The sequence below is a fragment of the Periplaneta americana genome, chromosome 10 (assembly GCF_040183065.1).
Source record: "Periplaneta americana isolate PAMFEO1 chromosome 10, P.americana_PAMFEO1_priV1, whole genome shotgun sequence".
NCBI classification, from domain to species: domain Eukaryota; kingdom Metazoa; phylum Arthropoda; class Insecta; order Blattodea; family Blattidae; genus Periplaneta; species Periplaneta americana.
In genome coordinates this window covers 87,255,880-87,278,671 of record NC_091126.1, presented here as the reverse complement: position 1 = coordinate 87,278,671, position 22,792 = coordinate 87,255,880, and the positions used below count along the sequence as shown (strand labels likewise).

Below are 22,792 nucleotides of genomic sequence, written 5' to 3'. Positions count from 1 at the left end.
CATCACACGTAGCTGAGGTGACATTCGTTGGCGCGGGAAGATAAACATCGGGGGAATGAAATGTCCCGCAGCACTAACTGCACAACAGACCATAATATTCTTACCCCTCTCCCAGCTGGTAATGGCGCCAACTTGTGTCGTCCCTTTAGATGCAATAATGCGCGAAGGTATATGGAGAGTTGAGACCTCCGTCTCGTCTACATTGTAGATCCTCGTGGCTGGAAAGTTGAATTTTGAAAACAGTGATTCAAGATTGCTATAGGCTCGTTGAATTTCATCCTCATTAAATGCCAGAATACGGTTAACGACTTTTGCTTCAGGTTTCCTTAAGCTCAATTTTGGATGCCGTCTTAGGAAACCATAAAACCAATCTTTTCCAGCTTCCCTTTTGTCTCTGGAAAAATTGTTTTTTATTTCATGTTTTTCTGCATATTCAAAACTATCTTTTTGAGCTCGGAAGCTGTAATATCAAAATATAATCTAGAAACCGTCAAAACATACTCTTCAGTTTCATTTTCTTGTCCCTCACTGAAAACACCTAAAGAGGGGGCATAAGGCTTTCCCGCTTTTACTCTGTCCTTAAGTGTGCTGAAAGAGATATTGAATTGCCGAGGTGATTGCCGAATTGATGTTCCTGAAGAAACTGCTCTAAAAGCTGTTTTCATGGTCTCAATTGTCCATGCTGCCTTATTTGTACACCTTTCTCTTTTTTTTTCGGCATCTGTTAATAGTCTAATTACGAAATTAATTAATAATAGAATGAATAGAGACATCGCACTTCGTTAAAATAGAAAGCATAATAATATTTAACATATTGTATGCTTTAAATAACATTTTATTGCAGTAATATAAGAATATAGGCTTAAATGGACTGTTTTCTACAAGGAAATAACCTCAGCTGGAGGGCAATACCGCGCACTTGAGCGCAACAACCCTCCGTAGCAATACTGAAAATCTTAACATGTAGCGACGAAAGAAGCTTATTACAGATGTTTATAAATATGTCAATGTGAAGCTGACTTTATTACCTACATAAACATATTAATTGTTAATAATGTAAAAGGATATTTGTTCACATAACTTCAGTTTGAAATATGCGTGTTCTTATAACAAAATACTAACAAAAATATTCTCGTTCACAACAAAGAAATGTGCCTTCCCACGGTAACCATTCAACTACTATGCACTTAGTACAGTGTCCGCAAAATAGCATCACCTCCTGAGCTCTTCAAAATTTAAACCAAGGAGATATATTAGCATGAGCGCGATTGCCCTCTGAGCGGTACAACCCTCCGTTCCCCTAATACATGTTAAATTACATAGCGACATTCAAGAATATGATCAAATATAATTAAATACAATGAATGTGTGGGACATAATTATCGCGACTTATACGGTTAGCTTATGCTTGCAGTGACATAATAATTTTTATCTTTGTAACCTATGATGATTCCAAGTTGAAACTTATCAGTTCATTATATCACTAATTGAGCCGTACTATATATTTTTTTCCTTAAAATAGAACCCCCGCATTTTTAAATATGAATATATGAAAATTGTTTCACCATGTTTTTTTAGTGTAATTGAATACATGCAGAAAGCAATATAAGCAATAAAAACTATCACATATTAGGAATGTATCACCCAATTTTTGTAAATTTATCTGGTGACGTTGTTGAGATATATAATTTTAATTGAAGCGGCGTGCTTACAAAAATATGATTTTTCTTCATGTTTGAAACGCCACTGACAGAAAACGAAAAGCACAGGACATATGAAACTCGGCAGTTTTAGTTAGAGTGGCAGGTAAAACAAACCCTCAAAATTTGAAAGAAATCTGAGTCGGTCGGGTTGAGCGCCTTGTTGATTTGATATGGAATGACCCAATAGACATTTTTCCTTCTTCGTGAGGGGCCACACTGCTATAACATCATTTAAACGTTCTTAGCTTTTAATTGAACGGAGATTACTCTTTCACAGGGCGATGCAGGGCCACCTGCAGAAACGTCACAGGACAAGTACAAGCCAAGGGACAAACACTCAGTCCCGTGGAATGGAGATAAATTTCCGACCACGCCGAGAATTGAACCGCGGATCGCTTATACTATAGGGTGACAACAGTCTAAACATGCGCTTCCGTTCCTGCTTAGGGCTTGAAGTCATACTTTGACGTCCACTAACTGATAACAAAAGACATTACAGAGAGGTAGGTCGTTTTACACGTGAAGATTCACCTGAAATACGCTAACGTAGTGCGTATACAACAGTGCTACATTACAATTTCTAGAGTAAACCGTACTACACAAGAGCCGATATTCACTCTACCACAGACTCCAGTCAAATGACAATCCCAACTCCAGAATGAACCGGTAGGAGCAATTGGTTTCTGCGGATTATGAAATGTTTGTTGCCGGGTTATATTTGGAAAGCGCGCACTCAGTCCATTCACCCATAGCTGCGGACTTATGACGTCACTTGCAACTGTTAACTGATAATGCATTTGCTAATAGAAAAAGTTACACATTTATCCGTAATTTGCAGTACCTATGTTTATTTGTAATTTATATTACTACAGACTTTTGTCTAACAAGTTCCACGTTGCGCATTACTAGACATGAAGAGTTCATAACGAAAAATAATTACTTTTTTGGACATATTACCTGGTTGAAGTTTTTACGGAGTTTTCCCTTAACGCATTAAGAGCAAATGTTGGGTAACTTTCGGCGCTGGACCCTGCACTCATTTCGCTGGCATTATCACTTTCATCTCATTCAGACGCCAGATAACCATAGTAGTTGATAAAACCCGTAAAATAAGTTAAAATTAATAATAATGAATAATCTGTAATTTTATTAATTTTGTGAGTAAATCTAGTGTTCTGGAATTAATGAAAAAAGCATTCAAAATATGTTTATCAAAATAGTATTCATTATTCATTCACCACATTTATTATGATTATCGTTTTTATTTTAGTCGTTTAACAACGCTACCTCATATACTCGGTTATTTAGCATGATGAAATTTGTGATAGCGAGACAAGGTCGAGGATTTGCCATGTCTTATCTGACAACCGCCTTACAGGTGGAGAAATCCTCGAGAAAACCAACCAGGGAATCATCCCAAACTGAAATCGAACCCGCGCCCGAGCGCAGCTCTGGATAAGACTACAAACGCATTAGCCTTGGTTTTTTTGAACAGACGCATGCGAAGCCCGCCTTGCACAAATTCTAACTACACGAGAGACAGTGAATAGTCTCTCTAGCTGCAGATCTCGCACCTCTCAGTTAAGCTTTGGTTTTTCTGAACCTACGCATGCGACGTGTGGTTTTTATAACTGCGAGACGGGAGGTCTGCGCACCTCGCAATTATAGAAACCACTCACTATCTCTCGTGTAGTTCAGATTTGTGCGAGGCAGGCCTCGCATGCATCGGTTCAGAAAAACCAAAGCTTTATAGAAACCACTCACTATATCTCCTGTATTCGGATTTGTGCGAGACCTCGCCTCGCACTTTGAATCTCGCATGCGTCGGTTCAGAAAAACCAAGGCTTTACACTGTCTTAAGCTATTCCGATGACTCTTCATTGATTCATTTTCATTCCGTTTTCTACCCTAGAGCAGATCTTTCACTGCAATCACAACATTCTCTGATCTTTCCAATTTTCTGCCTTCCTCTTAGTCTCCGCATATTATTCGTGTATATATATATATATATATATATATATATATATATATATATATATATATATATATATATATATATATATATATATATATATATATATAAAGGGGTCAGAAGTAAAGGGGTACAAGTGACATTTATAAGAACATGAGTTAGATGCATCCAGAGCAAACTAAATCATTTAAAATTTTATTGGCAAAGGATATATCTTTTAACTACCATCACACACTAAAATTGAAGTAGCAGGCCGAAACATGTTAACAAGGTAATAAAATTTAACACGTGAAAGACACGCAGTACGTTTTCCGAAGTGATATAATGTTAAAAGTTGTGTAATCAAGCTGTATAAAAAAATTCAAAAAATTTACGAAAGCTTAAATAATTTCAACCACATTTTCTCAAAAAATAACTTAAGTGCACTTATACGCCTTTGCTTCTAACCCCCTCATATCTTAATGTTGTTTATCATCTGATTTCTTCTGCCACGAACTTTTATTATTATTATTATTATTATTATTATTATTATTATTATTATTACGCGGATTTGTTTTTAACGTTACAGATTTCGTTGGACGCTGGCCGAAACATGTTTAATCGAGGAATGCATTGCATGGCATATTCTGCTGACAAATTCATAGTTTGGTGGAAATACAAATTTTCGGCTACTTTGATGTCGAAAAAATTGTTTTGAGGATACTGTTACAGTGATTTTTCCTAAACTATTGAACGGATTTTTTTTCAATACTTAATACTATGAGTCCATTTATCGATGAATATATCAGACAAAAAAATTAAAAAACTAGTAATAATAATAGTAAATATTTATGTACAATATTTTAATCAAAAACATAACCGATATCCACTTGAATTCGCAGACTATTTTCTTCCTAATTTCATATTACGTAAAATAAAACCAGCAAATGACACGCTGAAGTTTGTATCGACGATAGAAGGTTTTTTAAGCATAATTATTATATACATAATTATTTCTACTTTCCATTGCAAATTTTGTCGAATTGCCATCATTCTCACATGAAAAAAGAAAAGTAGAGGCGACCTTCAGTGGAAGTAATTTAGCCTATTGTATAGGTCCCAAGCATTACCTGTCCTAACATTTTAACATCTGTAAACCAATTTGTTACTCGTGAACTACTGACGCAAGGTCTAATATAATTTATATGTCGATATTACTTTTAAATATCGATAATCATAAATTATCCTCTGATTGAGGTTCGGGTTGATAAGTACATCTATTATCAGGCAGTACATCTCACTTGATTTGTCAGAGGAAGAACAATATTGTTTATATGCATCTTAAGTCTGACTAGTGTAATATGTAGCTAGTCGGTGATGTATGTAATGGAGAGGGAAAGGAACTGGCCACCAAGTCCCATTATCTCCTGACCTAGTTGTCTCATAAGTGGTGCCTTCTTGGCATCACTTGTGAGGTTCAGACCTTTCTTCGAACAGTTGACTAAACAACAAAACAATCGTAAATTGAAACTACTTCTTCTTCTTTCAACTACATTGTGGGTACTATTCCCATTCTGCAGTTATATAAGAGAACTAATCAGTCTATCTGCGAAGTGGTCGTCCTAAGTCTCTACGTCCTCGGGAAATATAATGTAGAATCTTGAAATGTAGACGGTATTGTAGCACCCTAAAAACATGCGGTTTCCTTTTCTGTTGGTGAAATACCATTGTAAAGTGGAAATAAAGAAATAGTGTTGTCAGAAAATATTCAATTTGGATTTCTTTCATTTCTAGCAAAGAAATTCTTTCAATATGTTTCTAAAAATGCAGGGTTTTAGTTGGGACTTGCCAACTAAAGCCCGGTTCAGACGGTGCTAGTTTCTGTGATGGATTTCAAGGTAACTGCACTGATGGCTACCCTGCGTGCTCACTTGCTGGCTCCCGTGTTGGCTACGGTGATGTTGTTCTCACGGAGCTGGCTCTTTCCACAGTTGAAATTGGAAAATCATCTGCTGTTTCATCTGTTGCCAACACTCATGGTCAAAAAGAAACTAAACCGTGAGTGGAAAACAACTAAAGTCCTATATTAACAATAGTAAATGTCGTAATAAGGTAATTAAGCCATAAGTGCAAAACAGCTAAAGTCCGATATTTAATTGTTATTTCTTAGAAATTAAAGAATATAGAAAAAAAAACAGGTTTAGTTGGAAAACAACGAACATGGCGACATGGTTTCAGGTGTGATACTATATCATCATCTTTGGTTCCAGCCTGCGAACCATCACGAAAAATAGCCAGGAACCTACCCTCGAAATCCAGCAAGCTAGCCACCAAAGCAGCCACCATAGCGCATTACCTCCAGCAAGTGAGCACGCAGGGTAGCCATCAGCGCAGCCACCTTGGAATCCATCACGGAAACTAGCATCGTCTGAACCGGGCTTAAGGGAGCAAATCCCGACAGAAAAGCATGCAGGTCCAGAGGCATTGGGTGGCACTCCCACCACTGGACTTACCCAGTCAGCCTTTAATGAAGAGATTTTCTAATACTCGAAAGACTGTTTAAGACAGCATGACAAATTGAAACGTAATATAAGGAATTATTGCAATATACAAATAGCTGTGTTATGTATAAAGTATTTAAGCAAAATTAATTACATACGATATGTCTACATAAACAGTGCGATCTGTAAGCGAAATCAGATGTGTCACTTTTGGAGTAAAGAAAATGTATTTCATAATGTAATCGAGAGGATGGAAGTCATCTTATTATTTTGGTGTGTATTAAATTGTTTAATTTAAGTCTTTTGAATAACAGTTCAAGAAAATACCAACAAACAATGGAATCAGGACCATGAAATTGAAACTGAATTCTTGCGAAACTCATATAGCTAACACACTGATAAGAAAAAACCTATGTGCCAACTTCTTTGCACTCATATTCTTGTTGTTATTACATACAGTGAATAACAGAATTATTCGGACACTTAATATTCCAAATGTTTATGTGTATGTTACTAAACATGTTTGCAAAAACACAGAAATTACGCTTGCGGTTACGTCAAATAAACCAATTTGCATAATATGGACATAAAAAGAGCTTGCTAATGAAATAGTATGTTAATATATTTATATAAAAATAAACAAATATACAATTTACTGGGTAACAAAAATATTCGGACAGTCCTGTTGGTCCTATTCTGTACACCCCTGTTGATCACTTACATTACAAAGTAGGTGGCGGTACCGAGTTTCAATAATATGCGAGAGAATTTAATCTTACTTGTGCTGTCGTTTCAGCAAGACAGAACACAAAATGGGGCGTAAAGGTAAGCAAACAACATTTAATCAGAGGCAGTTAGTGATATTCCATCACGAAAAGGGGAAAACCATTCGAAACATTGCAGATTTACTTCAGATGAAGAGAAGTACAGTGTCTGACATAATTCTCAGATATAAAAACGAGGACAGAATAGAGCTGAGAAAGCAAACAGGTCGCCGAAAAGTCCTCACAGACAGAGAAGAATCTCTTATTATCAGACAGATTAAAAGAATCCTCGTATAAGTGCCCCGAAGTTAGCTTCTGAAATTGAATCGACTATGGGTAAAAAAAGTGTATGCCTAAACAATTAAGAGGACAATACGTAAACGGGGCTACAACGGAAGAATAGCACGAAAAAAGCCTTATGTTCCAGACGTAAATGACTTCAGTTTGCTAAGGAATATGAAAATAAAGGCGAAGATTGGTGGGAAAAGGCTCTTTTTTTCTGACGAGAGCAAATTCAGTGTTTTTGGCAGCGATGGTAGACAAATGGTCTGGAGAAAGCCTAAGGAGGAAATGAAAACCAAGAATTTGCGAGCTACTGTTATATACGGTAGAGGAAATGTGATCATATGGGGGTGCATGTCAGCTTCTGGGGTTGGTGAATTGATGTTCATCGAGGATCTCATGAAGAAGGAAGACCTACACCTGCAACATAATTTAGTGAAAAGTGCATAAAAGCTTGGAATTGAAAAGGAGTTTATGTTTTACCAGAACAACGATCCCAAGCGTAAGTCCTATATTGTACAAGAATTTCTGCTCTACAAATGCCCTAAAGTGCTTCATCCTCCTCCACAATCGCCGGATTTGAACCCTATTGAACATTTGTGGGAAGAACTTGCCAGGACGGTTGGATCAAGGCCTATTTCTTCTAAAGAAGAGCTAAAAGCAAGACTTCAAGAAGAATGGGAGAAAATTCCTATAGACATAACAACAAAATGAGTACATAGCATGTCATGCTGTCTGAAAGAGGTTATTAATTAAACAGAAGGGTGGTCCTACAAGGTACTAATAATGAGCTGGAATAGTATTCTTTGTTATCAAAAAGTGTCCGAATATTTTTTTTAGTATTAGAAATCAAATGTTTTTCTTTATGTTTTAATAATTAGACGAAAATTAAGTTAATTGGAATTGTTGTGTTGAAAATGTTTATATGAAATGGGATACTTTTAGGGAAAAATAAGAAAAGCTTATTTTTATATATTTATATGTAAATATATGTCATTGAATTGTTAGTTGACGGATGTCCGAATATTTTTGTTACTCACTGTAGGCAAACTGAGACTATAAAATTTTAATGAAATGCAGGTGATCAGAATCACATTAACTCAAAATTCTTGAAAACAACTTATACGTAAGGTTCACCCTCGAACCAAAGGAATCGATCAAGAAGTGAGTAATGGGGAAAAACATTAAATTCTCGAGTGGTGTGAAATCTTGGTTTTTCTGAACCGACGCATGCCAGGTGCGAGGCCCGCCTCGCACAAATCCGGACTACACGAGACATAGTGAGTGGTTTCTATAGTTGCGAGGTGCACAGACTTTGCATCTCGCAGTTAGAGAAACCACTCACTTTATCTCTCGTGTAGTCCGTATTTGTGTGAGCCGGGCCTCGTACCTCGCACTTCACATACGTTGCTTCAGAAAAACCAAGGTTTTAGTGGAGTTTAATAGGGCGCGTCAATTATATAGCTGTTTGCGACCTTACGTAAAATTCTTAAAAATAGCAATACCGTAAGCTAAATACGAACACGAACTGAAACGTTTTCACACTAAAATGAGGTACACAAAAGAACATGTGATAAACAACTTTTGTGCATTACATATGCTGGAAAATATCTCTCGATGTTTCTTTATATCCCTAGAATTGTACGCTATGTTTGGCCAAGCTCATATTTTCAATGTTTGTTCTATGTATGCAAGTTAAATTTAATACTCTTAAATCTTCACGTCGTAGGTTCATTACGAATCCAGGCTTCCACGCAAGACATAAGGCAGGCCTGCAGAACTCGTAAGTAGGGAAAATATGACGTCAGCCTCACTCCACTTATATTGGAGATGATCGACTTCCGTGTAAAGTTGTTTACATTCTCTGTCCGTGCAAGGTCCATCAGTGGCGGCACTGTAGTTTTCAAAAAGAATTGTAATAAATTCATTGTATTTATAATGCGTTATCTCGTTTCAAGGTTTACAGTTATGCTAGATTTCCTGTCGGTAGTTTCTTTGAGATTTCTTTGCACCTAACCTGCTTTAGATTTTCGAACACTTTCTTCCTATCATCACCTACGGAAACATAAATTTGTAGCATTTAAGTAATTAACCTTGAAAGTCACTATTAATTTCAATTCAAAATTAACACAACTAGTGACGTCCTTAATTTAACAGTACATAAATAATTAATATACAGTCCATAATAATGAACTTAACCGGAAGTTGGTTTTTTTTATTTTAGTGGGTTATTTTACGACGCTTTATCAACAGCTTAGGTTATTTAGCGTCTGAATGAGATGAAGGTGATAATGCCGGTGAAATGAGTCCAGGGTCCAACACCGAAAGTTACCCAGCATTTGCTCATATTGGATTGAGGTAAAACCCCGGAAAAAACCTGAACCAGGTAACTTGCCCCGACCGGGAATCGAACCCGGGCCACCTTGTTTCGCGGCTAGACGCGCTAACCGTTACTCCACAGGTGCGGACGGGAAGTTTGTTCATTCCATAATTCTTAATATGGGCTTGGTTGAAATGTGATTTGAAATTGAAATGACGAGTAGAAGTAAATTGGATGGGACACAATAAACAAGCAATTCTTTCGTCGTCAACAACAAAATAATCATATTCCCATTTCCTTTGGAACTAGTATTTCTTCACGGGTTTAGATTTTACCATCTTCCAGTTATCTTTAAACTGCAGTAAGCGTGTGTGTGTGTGTGCGCGCGTGTGCGTGTGCGTGCGCGTCTCTCCAGTTAAGACCAGTAATGCAAGTTTTGTAAAAACAGGAATTAAAACTTTATTAATGCACGAAAAATCATAATAAATTCTTCAAATAAAGTAATTAGTTTCTTGCCTGCATGCAACATTTCGGACTTATTTCATTTTAGTAGAATACAGAGTATGGAAAATAAGTCGGGGACTGTACTTAATTTATTTTACACAAAAAGTGGAGTTAATCGGCTTTACTAGTAATAGGACGATATATACATAGGTAGACCTTCTTACATTATATGCACATACATTTTAAAATTTATTTTACATGTCTTTTAACGTATTTCCCTCATTCATTTTTCTCTTACTTTCTAAAGGTATGTTCCTAAGGATTTTATTATTTGTTCATTTGTAATTCTTGATAGCGTATTGTATATCTGCCGCCGCGAGAATGAATGTTGTTGTAACCGAGCGTAACTAGAACGCTATGACCGCACTGGTAGAAAAGGTGGGTGGGGTAAGAAGGGTGTAGTAAGGCAGTCGCTCTGAGGAGCTACAGTTCTGCAGGTCTGACGTAAGGGGACAGAACTTAACATTCACATGGGGATTTGAACACACGCGGTATTAAAACTGCTACATTGCTTCTGGCAGGAAATATTTTAGTTACCATATCGAATGGATTTTTATGGCTTTTGAAAACCCTTCCCCACCTTGGACAAATAGTTAATAGGAGCAAAATTGTCTATTATACTTTTTATACTCTTTTCGAGTCTGCTACTTCTCCAGTTAAGATTTCATCGGAAAAAGGATGTAATATAGATTCTTGAAATACCTATGTGATGTAGATGAAAGAAGTATATTTAAAGAATTTATTTATAACATTATTGCGTTCAATAGCTAAATAAACTTCCAGCCTTGTTTAATCAAATGGTTGTGATAGTAAATATAGGCCTAATGGAGTTTGCCCCTTAAAAAAAAATGTTCTCCTAAAACATGAAGTACAGTTTTCTTGGTAATATCCTTATTCCATAGAAATCTTCAATTATATATGATGAAAAATTAACAGCAAACAATGTAAATAAAAGTATTGATATTTTTTTTTTAGTTTGGTAGTTACGTGTTACCAATTAAATGAATGCAATTCATTTTGTTCCAATCGCTCATTTGTATTTGTAGGACAATTTTGTACGTAGTTGACAATATTTCTTATATTTGTAACTTGCTCTTTTTCCGGTTAGACAACAAAGTTTCTGCCACAGTTTCTTTAAGTTGGTAATCGACCAGTTAACCAAGACACTGATCCAGGATTTGTCTCATTTTCAATGTAGTTCCTATAAGTATCTTCATTTAAGTGTCCTATTAAAGTCTGGCGTTATCAATTACCGGTAACAGAAGTGTGCGTGTCAACATTAATGCATTTCATACACGGTACACTTAAAAGGCACACAAATTACCAGACGCCATTTTTTCAATAGGCCCCAAAGCGTGTTCTGTAATGATTTTTTTTTCATTTTATTGAAAAAAGACAAACACCGTACAATTAATTTTCCGTATAATACACAGCGAAAGTGATTGAAGTCATACAATATTTCGGGCACTGTATTTTCATTAGAAAAATAGGCATTCCCGCAAAACATGTGAATGAGAAGAAAATAATCTGGTAATAAAAATAATTTGCTATCAGTCGGACAGAAGTGAAAGTGTGAAGTTCAAATTCTGGAATTGCCATTCGAGACATGTTCCCAACCCAAAATAATAGTGAGGTTATAATTACAGATTTTCTTCGTATTCGGCAGATAATGCTATGTGTTCGTTCAAAATACACGAAACATCAAGAACTATAAACGGCTGTAAAAATGTGTATTAGTAAAATTTCAATTAATAGGCCTACATTCCTTCAGTTACACGTTGTATATGGATACATTGTATACATCAAGACGTAATTAAGCTTTCTTTTTTTCTTTTTTTTCGAAACGTGTGCGAGATTGTCAGTATTCGATTTCGAAGTTTTTACTAAAATAAACATTTCTAATATTCCAGGTGGAGTGAAATTGTATATTTTCGTGTTCCTTAGTATGCAATGTAACATTCGTGTCCAGCCTTTTATATCTAAACAATTTGACAGGCGAATCGTGTGAATTCACATTAAACAATAGATCTTATATACTCGAAGTTGAGTGAAATGATACTTAATTTGAGGGGATAATCATAATTTATCATAGGGAATAAGTAACATTTTCAATAGCCCTGCATAATTAAATACCGGTAACCATAGTTTACCATCGGCCACACCTCCCATTTCTTGGTACAGACATCTTCCAGAAGTCAAATCTGTGATTTCTGCATGGTAGATTTATTCGTGCATTACTGCCTTCTCTTGCAAATCGAAGCTACAGTGTATAGTTACGTTAGGACTATGTACAAGAAGACGTACAAAAAGTACCGAATTATTATTGTTTTTTGTAGGCACGTGGAGACAAGAGGAAAATATTGTCTTAACCTTAGCCATTTCATCTTAGAAGAACATAGATTACTAGATTCTTTTACCAGTTCAATTGTAGTACTCTATTTCTTGATTGCAAAAATGTAATATACAAATTTAATATTTCATTTTCGGTAGTCGAGTTTGTGAAATAGAGGGACTTTCCCACCCTCATTCCCCAACTGTGTGCGTTTATGAAGTACACGTGGGTTTTACGTAGGTTACACTGTATTTTTCTTTCCATAAGTATATGTATTTTCACCGTTTATTCCTAGTAGGCAGTTTTAGATACTTTGAATATTTGCGTTACCTTTTTGTCAGTACTTGTCCTAAATCTTAATATCCTTTTCTGCTTCATACAGTACACATTATTAATAAGTAGTAGTAGTAGTAGTAATAATAATAATAATAATAATAATAATAAACTAATCATCATCTCAACACCTCTTCCTACAGGCCAATGCTCTCTCTTACTTCTAGCGCGCATCAGTCAATAGCTCTACCCCCACCTGTTCTCTAACTTCTTGTGCATATATTGCGTGTGAAATGAGTGCACAAATTGGTGGTAGTTTCGAGTCAATTTCTTTGACATTCATGGATTACTAGATCACTTTAATTCATATGATAATATTGTTAATTGTTTTTCTGTAACATTATGATACAGAGACATAGGTGATTGTCCTTTGAGTGTACTCCCCTGCTGCACTTAGGGTTGGCTATTTTTGGCTCCCCACTCCAGAGCCTACAGATCAATACCGTGTGCAGCCATGATGCTTCTGAGAAATTAACTGAGTGGTGGTAGTGTTGGCAGTGTTGTGTAGGGTTGGTGGTTGTGGTCAGTTGTCCTCATCGGCATGTGGGACTGTGAGTAACTTACCTGTTTTCCTTCACCAGCAATGTGGGGAAACGTATTTTTTTCGTACGATGCTATGATATGTCATGTCTCTACGTGTTTGTTAAAAAACGCAGCTTTATTGCAGCGTGATTTTTAACATAAATCGCACGAGTGCGTGTATATTTTCTACTAATTACTCATGTTTACACAGACTATGTTCATATGGAACATAAAGTGAAAATACACTTTTTCTTTTCAAGTAGTAAAACTCCCTGTATTTGTGTAAACTCACAATTTCTTCTCTACATTTTGTTTGGTTTTCTGTCATTTGCTTTAAGAGTGAATTGGATAGTGTTTGTGCACAATTCTAATCGGCAAAATTCGGAGCTATGTTGTATAGAAATTTAATTTTAATCCTTAATGATAGTTAATAATTATGATTTTCAGAAATTGTGCATTTGAACAGAAATATACACAAGGTTGTTTATTAGTGAAATTGTGGCAATAGAGTCATTCAGGGAAATTCTCCAGAAAAACTATGCTGAAGGAGGCACAATTGCTTTTTGATTCACTGGCTTCTGTGAGATGTATGTAGGGATAAACACGTGGTTTAACTAGCCCCCACAAATACTTTCAACATAAAAATCGTTTGACATTTACCTGCATATTCTAATGGGAAATATTCTATAAAGAATTGTGACGCATAAAACCAAGTATCATTTTCTCCAGGAGGAATTTAAGAACTCTTTAGAGATATTTAAGGTTAAGGAAGCACCAGGAATAGACATATTAAATATAAAGTTCATAAAATTCAGCCCACCATCCTTACATAAAAGAATATTGAACCTTTTAAATCAGTGTTGAAAGGTAGGAAGTATCCCCGATGAATGGAAAAAAATCAATTGTTATTCCAATATTCAAAAAAAAAAAAAAAGATTGTAACAACTACAGAGGTATTAGCCTATTAAATTCGTATTATAAGATATAGGCTATGTAAAAATTTTGAGAAATAGGTTCAATAATATATCAGAAACCTTCCTATTAGAACCACAACATTGTTTTAGAAAAGGCACATCCTGTCGCGATGGTGTTTTTACAGTAATGGAAGTGCTTGAGAAAGGAAGGGAATTTAATAACATTTGTAGATTATATCGGCTTTTGACAAAGTAATAGGAAAAACACCATTTAGACTGTGTACTCTTCCCATATTCCAACTCAATTATTTTACTTCTTATAGTGAGTGCGATATGTCTCTCAGGTGACATACTTTTTCTTATTGTTATGTAATTTCCCATTATAGGTCTATTCTTCATTAACTCGATAAATAATGAAATGTATATTTTTGCTCATTCTAAAGTAGGCAAATTAAAAAAATTGTCATCATACATTCTCTAAGAATGATACAGGAAGAGAAACTGGCTCAAAAAATTCTGCACTGACGATGCCGCCATGTGCCGTCTTCTTCGACGTAATGAAAGATTCAACAGCGCTTCCTCTTAGAAACCCATTTTGGTACTAAACTTGCAGTGTGGTTGTCGGTGGTCAATATGGACTTCAAACGACAACTACTAAATAGTGGTCCACATGTGGTTGGTTCTGCCAACAGCACAACCACATAAAACTGCAAAATAATCGCAAAGATTGGTGTGTGTGAGTTCAGCCTAAGTTCCTAGTGAACTGTATGTTGCTATTTTCTGTCCAATAAACTATTGCTGCTAGAATTATTTGTCGAAGCAAGTGAGATATTTTCTTTTGATGATAGCCCAACAGGCTTCCATTCAACAACTACTTTATTTGATGCAAGCTTAGCAGACATTACTGTTTAATCGGTAGACCTACTGTATAAATACCTAGTGAGGAAATAGAGTCTCTAAGGTCGCGTAGCAACTAACAAATACACTTTGCATTGTCCAAAATGGGCATTCTCCTTGGTTATATTGGTTCCATAACCATAGTAAGTAATAACAGACTTACCTTATTTATTTACTGGTTTCGTGTGATAAAGATGCTGGAATTATCCTCCTTCATATGCGATGCACAATATTGCAATCTCTGAAACAAATTTCTATTCACATATTGAAGATCAACTGTAATACCAATTACTATTCTAATGTTTTCTTGCAGAACGTGTAATGTTAGTGGATTATTTGTGTATATTTAGATGTGTTGTATCCCCCCCCCCCCAAAAAAAATAATAGTATTGGGTAGGATTGGGTGACCTGGCTGGCTAGATATTGTTACTGACAATTCTCTCCCCAAAGACCCTTTCCAATTCTTGTAAGGCTCTACCTGCGGTATGAGCACGTTCTGAGTTCTGCTGAGATGAGACAGACTACTTCTTACTCTGTCAATTGTGAAATGAAACCAGTAATAAAATTTGGTTCATATAAAATTTGGTTTGATAACAGTTTGGTGGAAGAATATGGGCACAATACTCTTGAGGTTAGATAATATTCACTTAATTTATGGATCACTTGTGTTTTGTATGGATGTAAGTAAAGTTTCTTAGTTGCTCTTGCTGCTGACGATTTGGGTACCCTGGTTTCCTGAGCTAGAGGCATTTTAAAGATTTTTGCAGGGAATGTTCGAGCCTGGCACGTACTTCATCTAATGAAATTTCCCTTCAGTGTTTCTCAAAGCCTACCAAATTTTCTTTTATTCAGAAAGGAGCCTGGTTCTTTACATTTTTCACTAATCTACAGATTGTGGTTCTTGTAGGAATATGTTCATCTGGGATCTCGTGCTCAAACAAAGAATGACACTTCTTGTATAGGAAGGTATCTGTAATACTTCTTTACAAGAAACACTGTAATATATGGCAAGGTTTTATTTTTGGAAAATATTTTCGCTATAACATAGGTTTAAATGATTTTATTATCGTTGTTTTGATAAGCATTGTAGTTTCGTGAACTAAATTAGCGACGTTAATGATAGCTTCTTAACTGTACTGTAAAACAAAAGATAAAACAATGATAAGACAGTACTAGCCTGATAGAATAATAACTAATAATTTACATTTGTGATATCTAAAATACACACGTGTACAGTTCACTTGTAATTATACAGTGGGCAGTAATACAAGTGCAGAAATATCTAGGAACAGTACTCCTTCAAAAAATACATTTGGCGATTTCACACTTCTGAAAGAAATGTTCCGTGTTTTGATGTAAATTGTCAGCATAGCTCTTCATTTCTAACCATAAAATGAAGCAAATAATTTAATTGGAAGTAAGAATTATCTGTGCAAATGTAGGCTTTTACACACACACACACACACACACACAAAACACAAAAAACACACACACACGCACACACTACCATCATCACCTCCACCTCCACTACGATCATAATGGTCATTACCATAATCACATACTACAGGTATAATAACCATACTTTTGTACACAATTTGTTATGGATATCTACAATAATTTTAGCATTGAGTTTATTATTTGAACATTTTTATTTCAGTTTTTAGTAAATTATTAATGTTCCATACTTAACAAACTTTTCAATGTATAGAATTGGGTAGGCCTTATGTCAGTGCTCGACTTCCTGAGAAGTATCAACATGATAAGAAATAAATTCGCATAACTTGGTTCTGTTACTTGGCTGCTTCTCTTCTTTTGAAGTTAGCTATTATTTATCTTGCTTCAGATGTTTTATGTTTATGATATGCTACAGTGCAATTCTTACCATTGTTCATGTGTTCCCACATGCTGACTCCTGGCAGGAGATAGCATAATATCAAAGTCCATTGCATGCACTGCACAGAGAAAAAAAGCCCTAGCTATAGAATGTGCATGCACGAAACAAAAGAACAACTAGTATTAATAAATAGAATTTAATTGTATTGTATTGTATTTACAGGATGTTCGATCAATGACTCTAGCATGTCAATCCTTTGGAATGGTATATACTGCCCCTTTCATTAATCTCCCAACAATCCTGACCCCTTCAAGAAATATATAATGTTCTTAAGGGAGACTTGCGAAATATCATTTAATTTTGGAAAGTGATTTCCGTAGTAGCGACCTCTAGGTTAAATGGAATTTTAAAAATTCAATTTGACATACTAATTTACTGCACGTGCAATGTCCTTAAGGGAGACTTGTGAAAGATCATTTCATTTTAGAATAACTGGGAGGTTAAATTGAATTTTAAAAAATCAGTTTGACATACTAATTTACTGCAGGTGCAATATCCTTGAGGGAGACTTGTGAAAGATTATTTCATTTTGAAATAACCGGGAGATTAAATGCAAATTTAAAAAAAAAATCAATTTGATATACTAATTTACTCCAGGTTAAATGGAATTTAAAAAAAATCAATTTGACATACTAGTTTACTGCAGGTGCAATGTCCTTAAGGGAGACTTGTGAAAGATCATTTCATTTTGGAATAACCTTTCAAGTTATTTATTCATTCACAGTGTTCTGCCCAAGGGCAAGTCTTTCACTGCAAACCCAGCTTTGTCCAATATTTCCTATTTTCTGCCTTTCTATTTGTCTCCGCATACGATCCATATATCTTAATGTCGTCTATCATCTGATATCTTCTTCTGCCCCAAAATCTTCTCCTGTTCACTATTCCTTCCAGTGCAGCCTTCAGTAGACAATTTCTTCTCAGCCAGTGACCCAGCCAGTTCCTTTTTCTCTTTCTGATCAGTTTCAGCATCATTCTTTCTTCTCCCACTCTTGCCAACATAGCTTCATTTCTTATTCTGTCTGTCCATTTCACAAGCTCCATTCTTCTCCATATCCACATTTCAAATGCTTCTAGTCATTTCTCTTCACTTCGTCATAATGCCCATGTTTCTGCCCCATACAGTGTCTCAGGTTAAATGGAATTAAAAAAAATAAATCAGACATACTACTTTACAGCAGGTGCTCGAAATGTTTATTACCGTGGAGAAAAGCATTGTGGCATGGGTTGATGGTCCTATTCACCCTCTGCATTTCGTCTTCGGGAATTCTTGAAATTTCTCTGATTGAATCCTTGAACTCCTCTTTTGTGTAAGCCACCGGCGTGACTCAGTCAGTTAAGGCACTTGCCTGCCGGTTTGAAGTTGCGCTTGGGAGCAGGTTCGACTCCCGCTTGGGCTGATTACCTGGTGGGTTTTTCCGAGGTTTTCCCCAACCGTAAGGTGAATGCCAGGTAATCTATGGCGAATCCTCTGCCTCATCTCGCCAAATACCATCTCGCTATCACCAATCTCATTGACGCTAAATAACCTAGTAGTTGACACAGCGTCGTTAAATAACTAAAGAAACTCTTTTGTGTAAGAGTTTGTTCTCTACACCCTGTCTTTTAATATACCCCACAAACAAAAACACAAAGGGTCAGAGCAGGGGAACTCACACTCCGAGGAATTGTTCATGAAATCTCTTCTGACTCATCCTGCAGATTCGTACTTACAGTAATAATCTTTCAACACACAAAAATACGCTGTTCTATAGTTCGACGAAAAGCCATTAATCACAAGAAGAGTACATGCATGCATTACGAAAAGCGAACATAGACTTATGAAAGCCAAGGGCTGTTTGGTGAACAAAGACAGATTCCGCTAATATATCAAAATACAATAAATACTTGCTGGCAATAAACTATCAGTAAACTGTATTATGACATGTATCATCACCTTACCGGAGAGCCGCACTCAGCAGCCATGTTTGCTAGGATTTGTAGGGGCACATTTTAGAATCGGAACTTTTTTTTCTCCAGCTCTCAGCTCTTGTGCCTTCACTTATCAGTAGCCAGCATGCGGGAACTGCTTGGAGAACTGTAAGAAGCGCACTAAAGAAATTCTATTAACATGTTTTTCTCACGACTTACTGTTAGAATAAATCTTTGCCTGTGGAAAACTTGATTTGTTTTTGCATTTCATCTTAGAAATTAGCAATATGCCTGTATTTTAAGAAATGACATTATTTCTTAGATCAGTTTTATTAATAATAGTTAAGTTATTCTTTCTGCTAGTTAATGCTCGGATATTATTTATTCAGAAAAAGAAAAAATAGTCTATGTACAAAAATTAGCAAATGGAAATTACATAGTATATTTCACCACTTTTCCAAGAGCAAAAGAAATTTTGCAATAAATGTTTACTATTGGTGTTCGTTTCTATTTCAAAAGAGACGTGGTTTTTTTCAAAACTCAGTAGATGGTTATCTAGTACACAATTTTTGTATAGTTTGATATTGCGAAAATATAATATGCAATTAAAAAGAATAATTTGTATTTAATTAAGTTTGTTATTATTGGCATTGTATTTTATGTGACATTTTGTTTCAGCTACCATGTTCCTGAGTACTCTGACACCGAAATTTTATGTGGCCCTCACTGGAACATCATCCCTCATATCAGGCCTCATTTTGGTAAGATTTTAAATTTATGTACATACATACATACAGTAAAGTCCCGATTATCTGAACTATACAGGCTAAGGGCAATCCGGATAAGAAAAAATCTGGATAATATGAAGGGTGAGAGCGCTATGTGGTTTTTGATCCTTAAATCTTAAAGGAACAAAGGTTGGACCCAGTAATGTAGAAAGACGTTACTCACATGTACAAAATAAACGAGTTTGTGTTCATAGTACAGTACAGTATGTAATTGACTTTTAAAAAAATTGTTATTGTTCAGTACACTACTGTAATTAAAAAAAAAGCGATCTGGGTAACATGGAAGGCTGAATAATCTAAGTCCGGATTCAGGACTCTACTGTGTGTGTGTGTGTGCGCGTGTGCAGCTACAAACAAGACAAGGCAGTTGGTTGTGAGTGTGTGAGTCATGGTGCAGAAATTTAGTATATTTGTTGTAACTTTATAAAAAAACAAATCACCTGCTCAGTGCCATAAAGCACTTCAGGATTGCTTTCCTGGGGTTAATCTGCCTAACAGATGTACAGTTCATAAAATAGTCAACAGATTCAAAACTACAGAAATGGTGTTGGATAAGACAAAAGTCGAAGACTTTTCACCTTTTAACCCAGGAAGAGCTTGATATCAGTGCTCTATTCTCATATTCACCATGAAAGTTTCTAAGTTGGCCCACAAGCAGGAGACAGCTATGGGTCACCTTACAGTGACAAAATTATTAAACTTTTGTCCATACAAAATGACAAAAATAAGATACGAGAAGAAATAAACAACATTTTGCAAGTAGAGTAGCAACATGTGAACGAATTTTTTTTTTTCGATGCTACATCATCTATCTTGAAGCACAAGGATAACAATTTTAATAGATTTTCTTGAAAAGGAAGCAATTTTAGGCACATTCACAATTTTAACTTGCAAAATAATGGTACAGAGTTAACTTTGTCTGTTCATCTGATTTATCTTGATGCATAAAAATGTTTGTCTGCCAACTGCTGACCAACCACACAGGGACTGGAGGTAAAATGATGGCTCTCTAGATGACCCAGAATAGGGAATTTACTTATCCAACAAAATAAATTACGGAATAGTTCTGTTACTGTTTCCACTTTATGAAGCGATTAAAGAGGAAGTGACATCACATTCCTGTCAGTAGAGGCTTTGTTGTCACATAGATCATTTTTCTTTCCCCCATCTTAACATTCTTCACTTCCATTTCATGTTGAAGCACTCAGGATAATCCATACTCCTTTCATTCAGTGTTATTGACACTTGAAATAAGAGTGGCAATGATATACAACACAAGAAAACTACATCTAACACAAGTGGCCTAGCATCATCAGTTTGTCAACACTGTCCTGCTGAACAACAGAATATCGCACTGCACTCAGTTGGAATTGTACTGCTATTGCCAGTTTGTCCCTAGTGGACGAATTTTTGCATTGCAATCACCAGTGAAAAGTTACGTTGTCACTCAGTGTGACAACACTGTACAAGCTACCCCTCTACTCCGCATTCATTCCTTGCCTATAGAACTAGTTCTTGTTTCGTCGCTTTAAATCATAGAAACTGGTATAAACAAAACCATTGTCTCAGATGGTAATGTTAACAAAGTGGTACCCAAAAATCCACAAAAGCAGTAGGCCTACCACTTAAACTTATCACTAGACAGCAAATTCTTTTGCAAATGCATATTTTTATTGAAATGCTCATATTATCTAAAACCTTACATACCGGTGTCTTTATTGATCGTGTCTTACAGCTTCATATAGAGCCAGTAACCGCCATAGTAATGAAACTCAGAGTATCTGAGAAGCACAAAAACTGTTCACAAAATACATGTGGGTGAAGAATTGCAATGTTAAATGGAAAAGAATCGTTAAACATACAGAAAATTTCTATGTGGAAAATAATCTCTTTTCAATAGAATTTGATTCAGTATACGTGATTGACAATGTTGAACTTAAGTGATTTCTCAGAAAAAAAAATTAAGCAAAATATATTTTTATTCTACAAGATAACCAGAAATCCAAATGAAAATAGTAGCAAATTGATTTCAGGTTCACTATTTTGGAGCTGGTTTTAAGATTTTCGCTTAATGTCGATAAATTTTACAATAATTTGTATGAAACTTCACTAAGGACGTAAATAATACAGTTCTACATGGCATAGCATTATAATAAAGTATTACATGACACCAAAGTCAACAAAACTCATGTTACTCTAACAGTAGGTCGAAAGTAAGAGACATAAAAATAATCAATTACTGACCAAATTAAGTTCTGTGTCATACTTTTACTACTGTTGGTTAACTAAATATTTCATCGTAAAATTCTTGTATTTCGAGCTCATGTGGGAGTCACTGTTTCAATTTCTTGGTATCTCTTATCTCATTGCTGTTAATAGAAAAACAACCTTCTGACTATGTCTTTGTAGTTAGAAGAATGGGGCTATATTTTACAATTTGGAGAAGAAACTGATGAGATTGCAATTCATGTATGAAGTCCTCTTGCTACCACAGTCCCAAATTTCTCAAAACTACGGCAAAATGTTGATCTTAAAATAATTTATCTTATAATCTCCAATATCATCTTACTGGGAACAATAACAATGAATTTTTGTGAGGCTGTTATTGACACTTCCAATAGTAGATTTCAGAGTTTCTATCACTTCGTGAATATTTCTACGCTTCATGAATATTTCCAGTGGCGGCTCGTGAACTTGTGGATTGGGAGAGCTGCAGTATTTTTTGGTAGATACAAATTTCACTTCTTGATACCATTACTAATAAGTATAGGACAAAAATAAATGCACTACATATCGAAAAACCAAAACTTTCTCACTTAGTTGGGAGATATCTGTGGCATAATTTGCTAATCGCTAAAAAAAACTAATACCATCGATTTCAGTCTGTAATTTCTGATCGGCAGACACTCAACTTGCAATCTATCAGTTCATTCTAAATTGTTTTAGAATTACCTTTAAACAGTGGCATGTTCCAAATGATTTTTGAGAGGCTTGTTTAGATTACTCACGGAATGTAGTGTCCACACCTGTGGAGTAACGGTTAGCGCATCTGGCCGCGAAACCAGGTGGCCCGGGTTCGATTCCCAGTCGGGGCAAGTTACCTGGTTGAGGTTTTTCCGGGATTTTCCCTTGACCCAATATGAGCAAATGCTAGGTAACTTTCGGTGTTGGACCCCGGA

At 35.7% G+C, this 22,792-nt stretch overlaps 1 protein-coding gene across 11 annotated transcripts in view; it reads left to right on the top strand.

Moving 5' to 3' along the window:
- LOC138707868 (protein ST7 homolog) overlaps window positions 1–22,792 on the top strand; it is a 159,357-nt gene that overhangs the window by 44,649 nt on the left and 91,916 nt on the right. For 10 of the 11 annotated variants that reach the window (XR_011334406.1, XM_069837855.1, XM_069837854.1 and 7 more), the window contains one exon: window positions 19,504–19,586. Coding sequence is in view for 10 of the 11 variants with exons in the window: in XM_069837855.1 (XP_069693956.1) it covers window positions 19,504–19,586 (83 nt within the window). In the remaining variant the exon portion in view is untranslated. Of the gene's footprint in view, window positions 1–13,137; window positions 13,242–19,503; window positions 19,587–22,792 lie in introns of those variants that run through there. The other variant, XM_069837859.1, reaches the window with a different exon arrangement.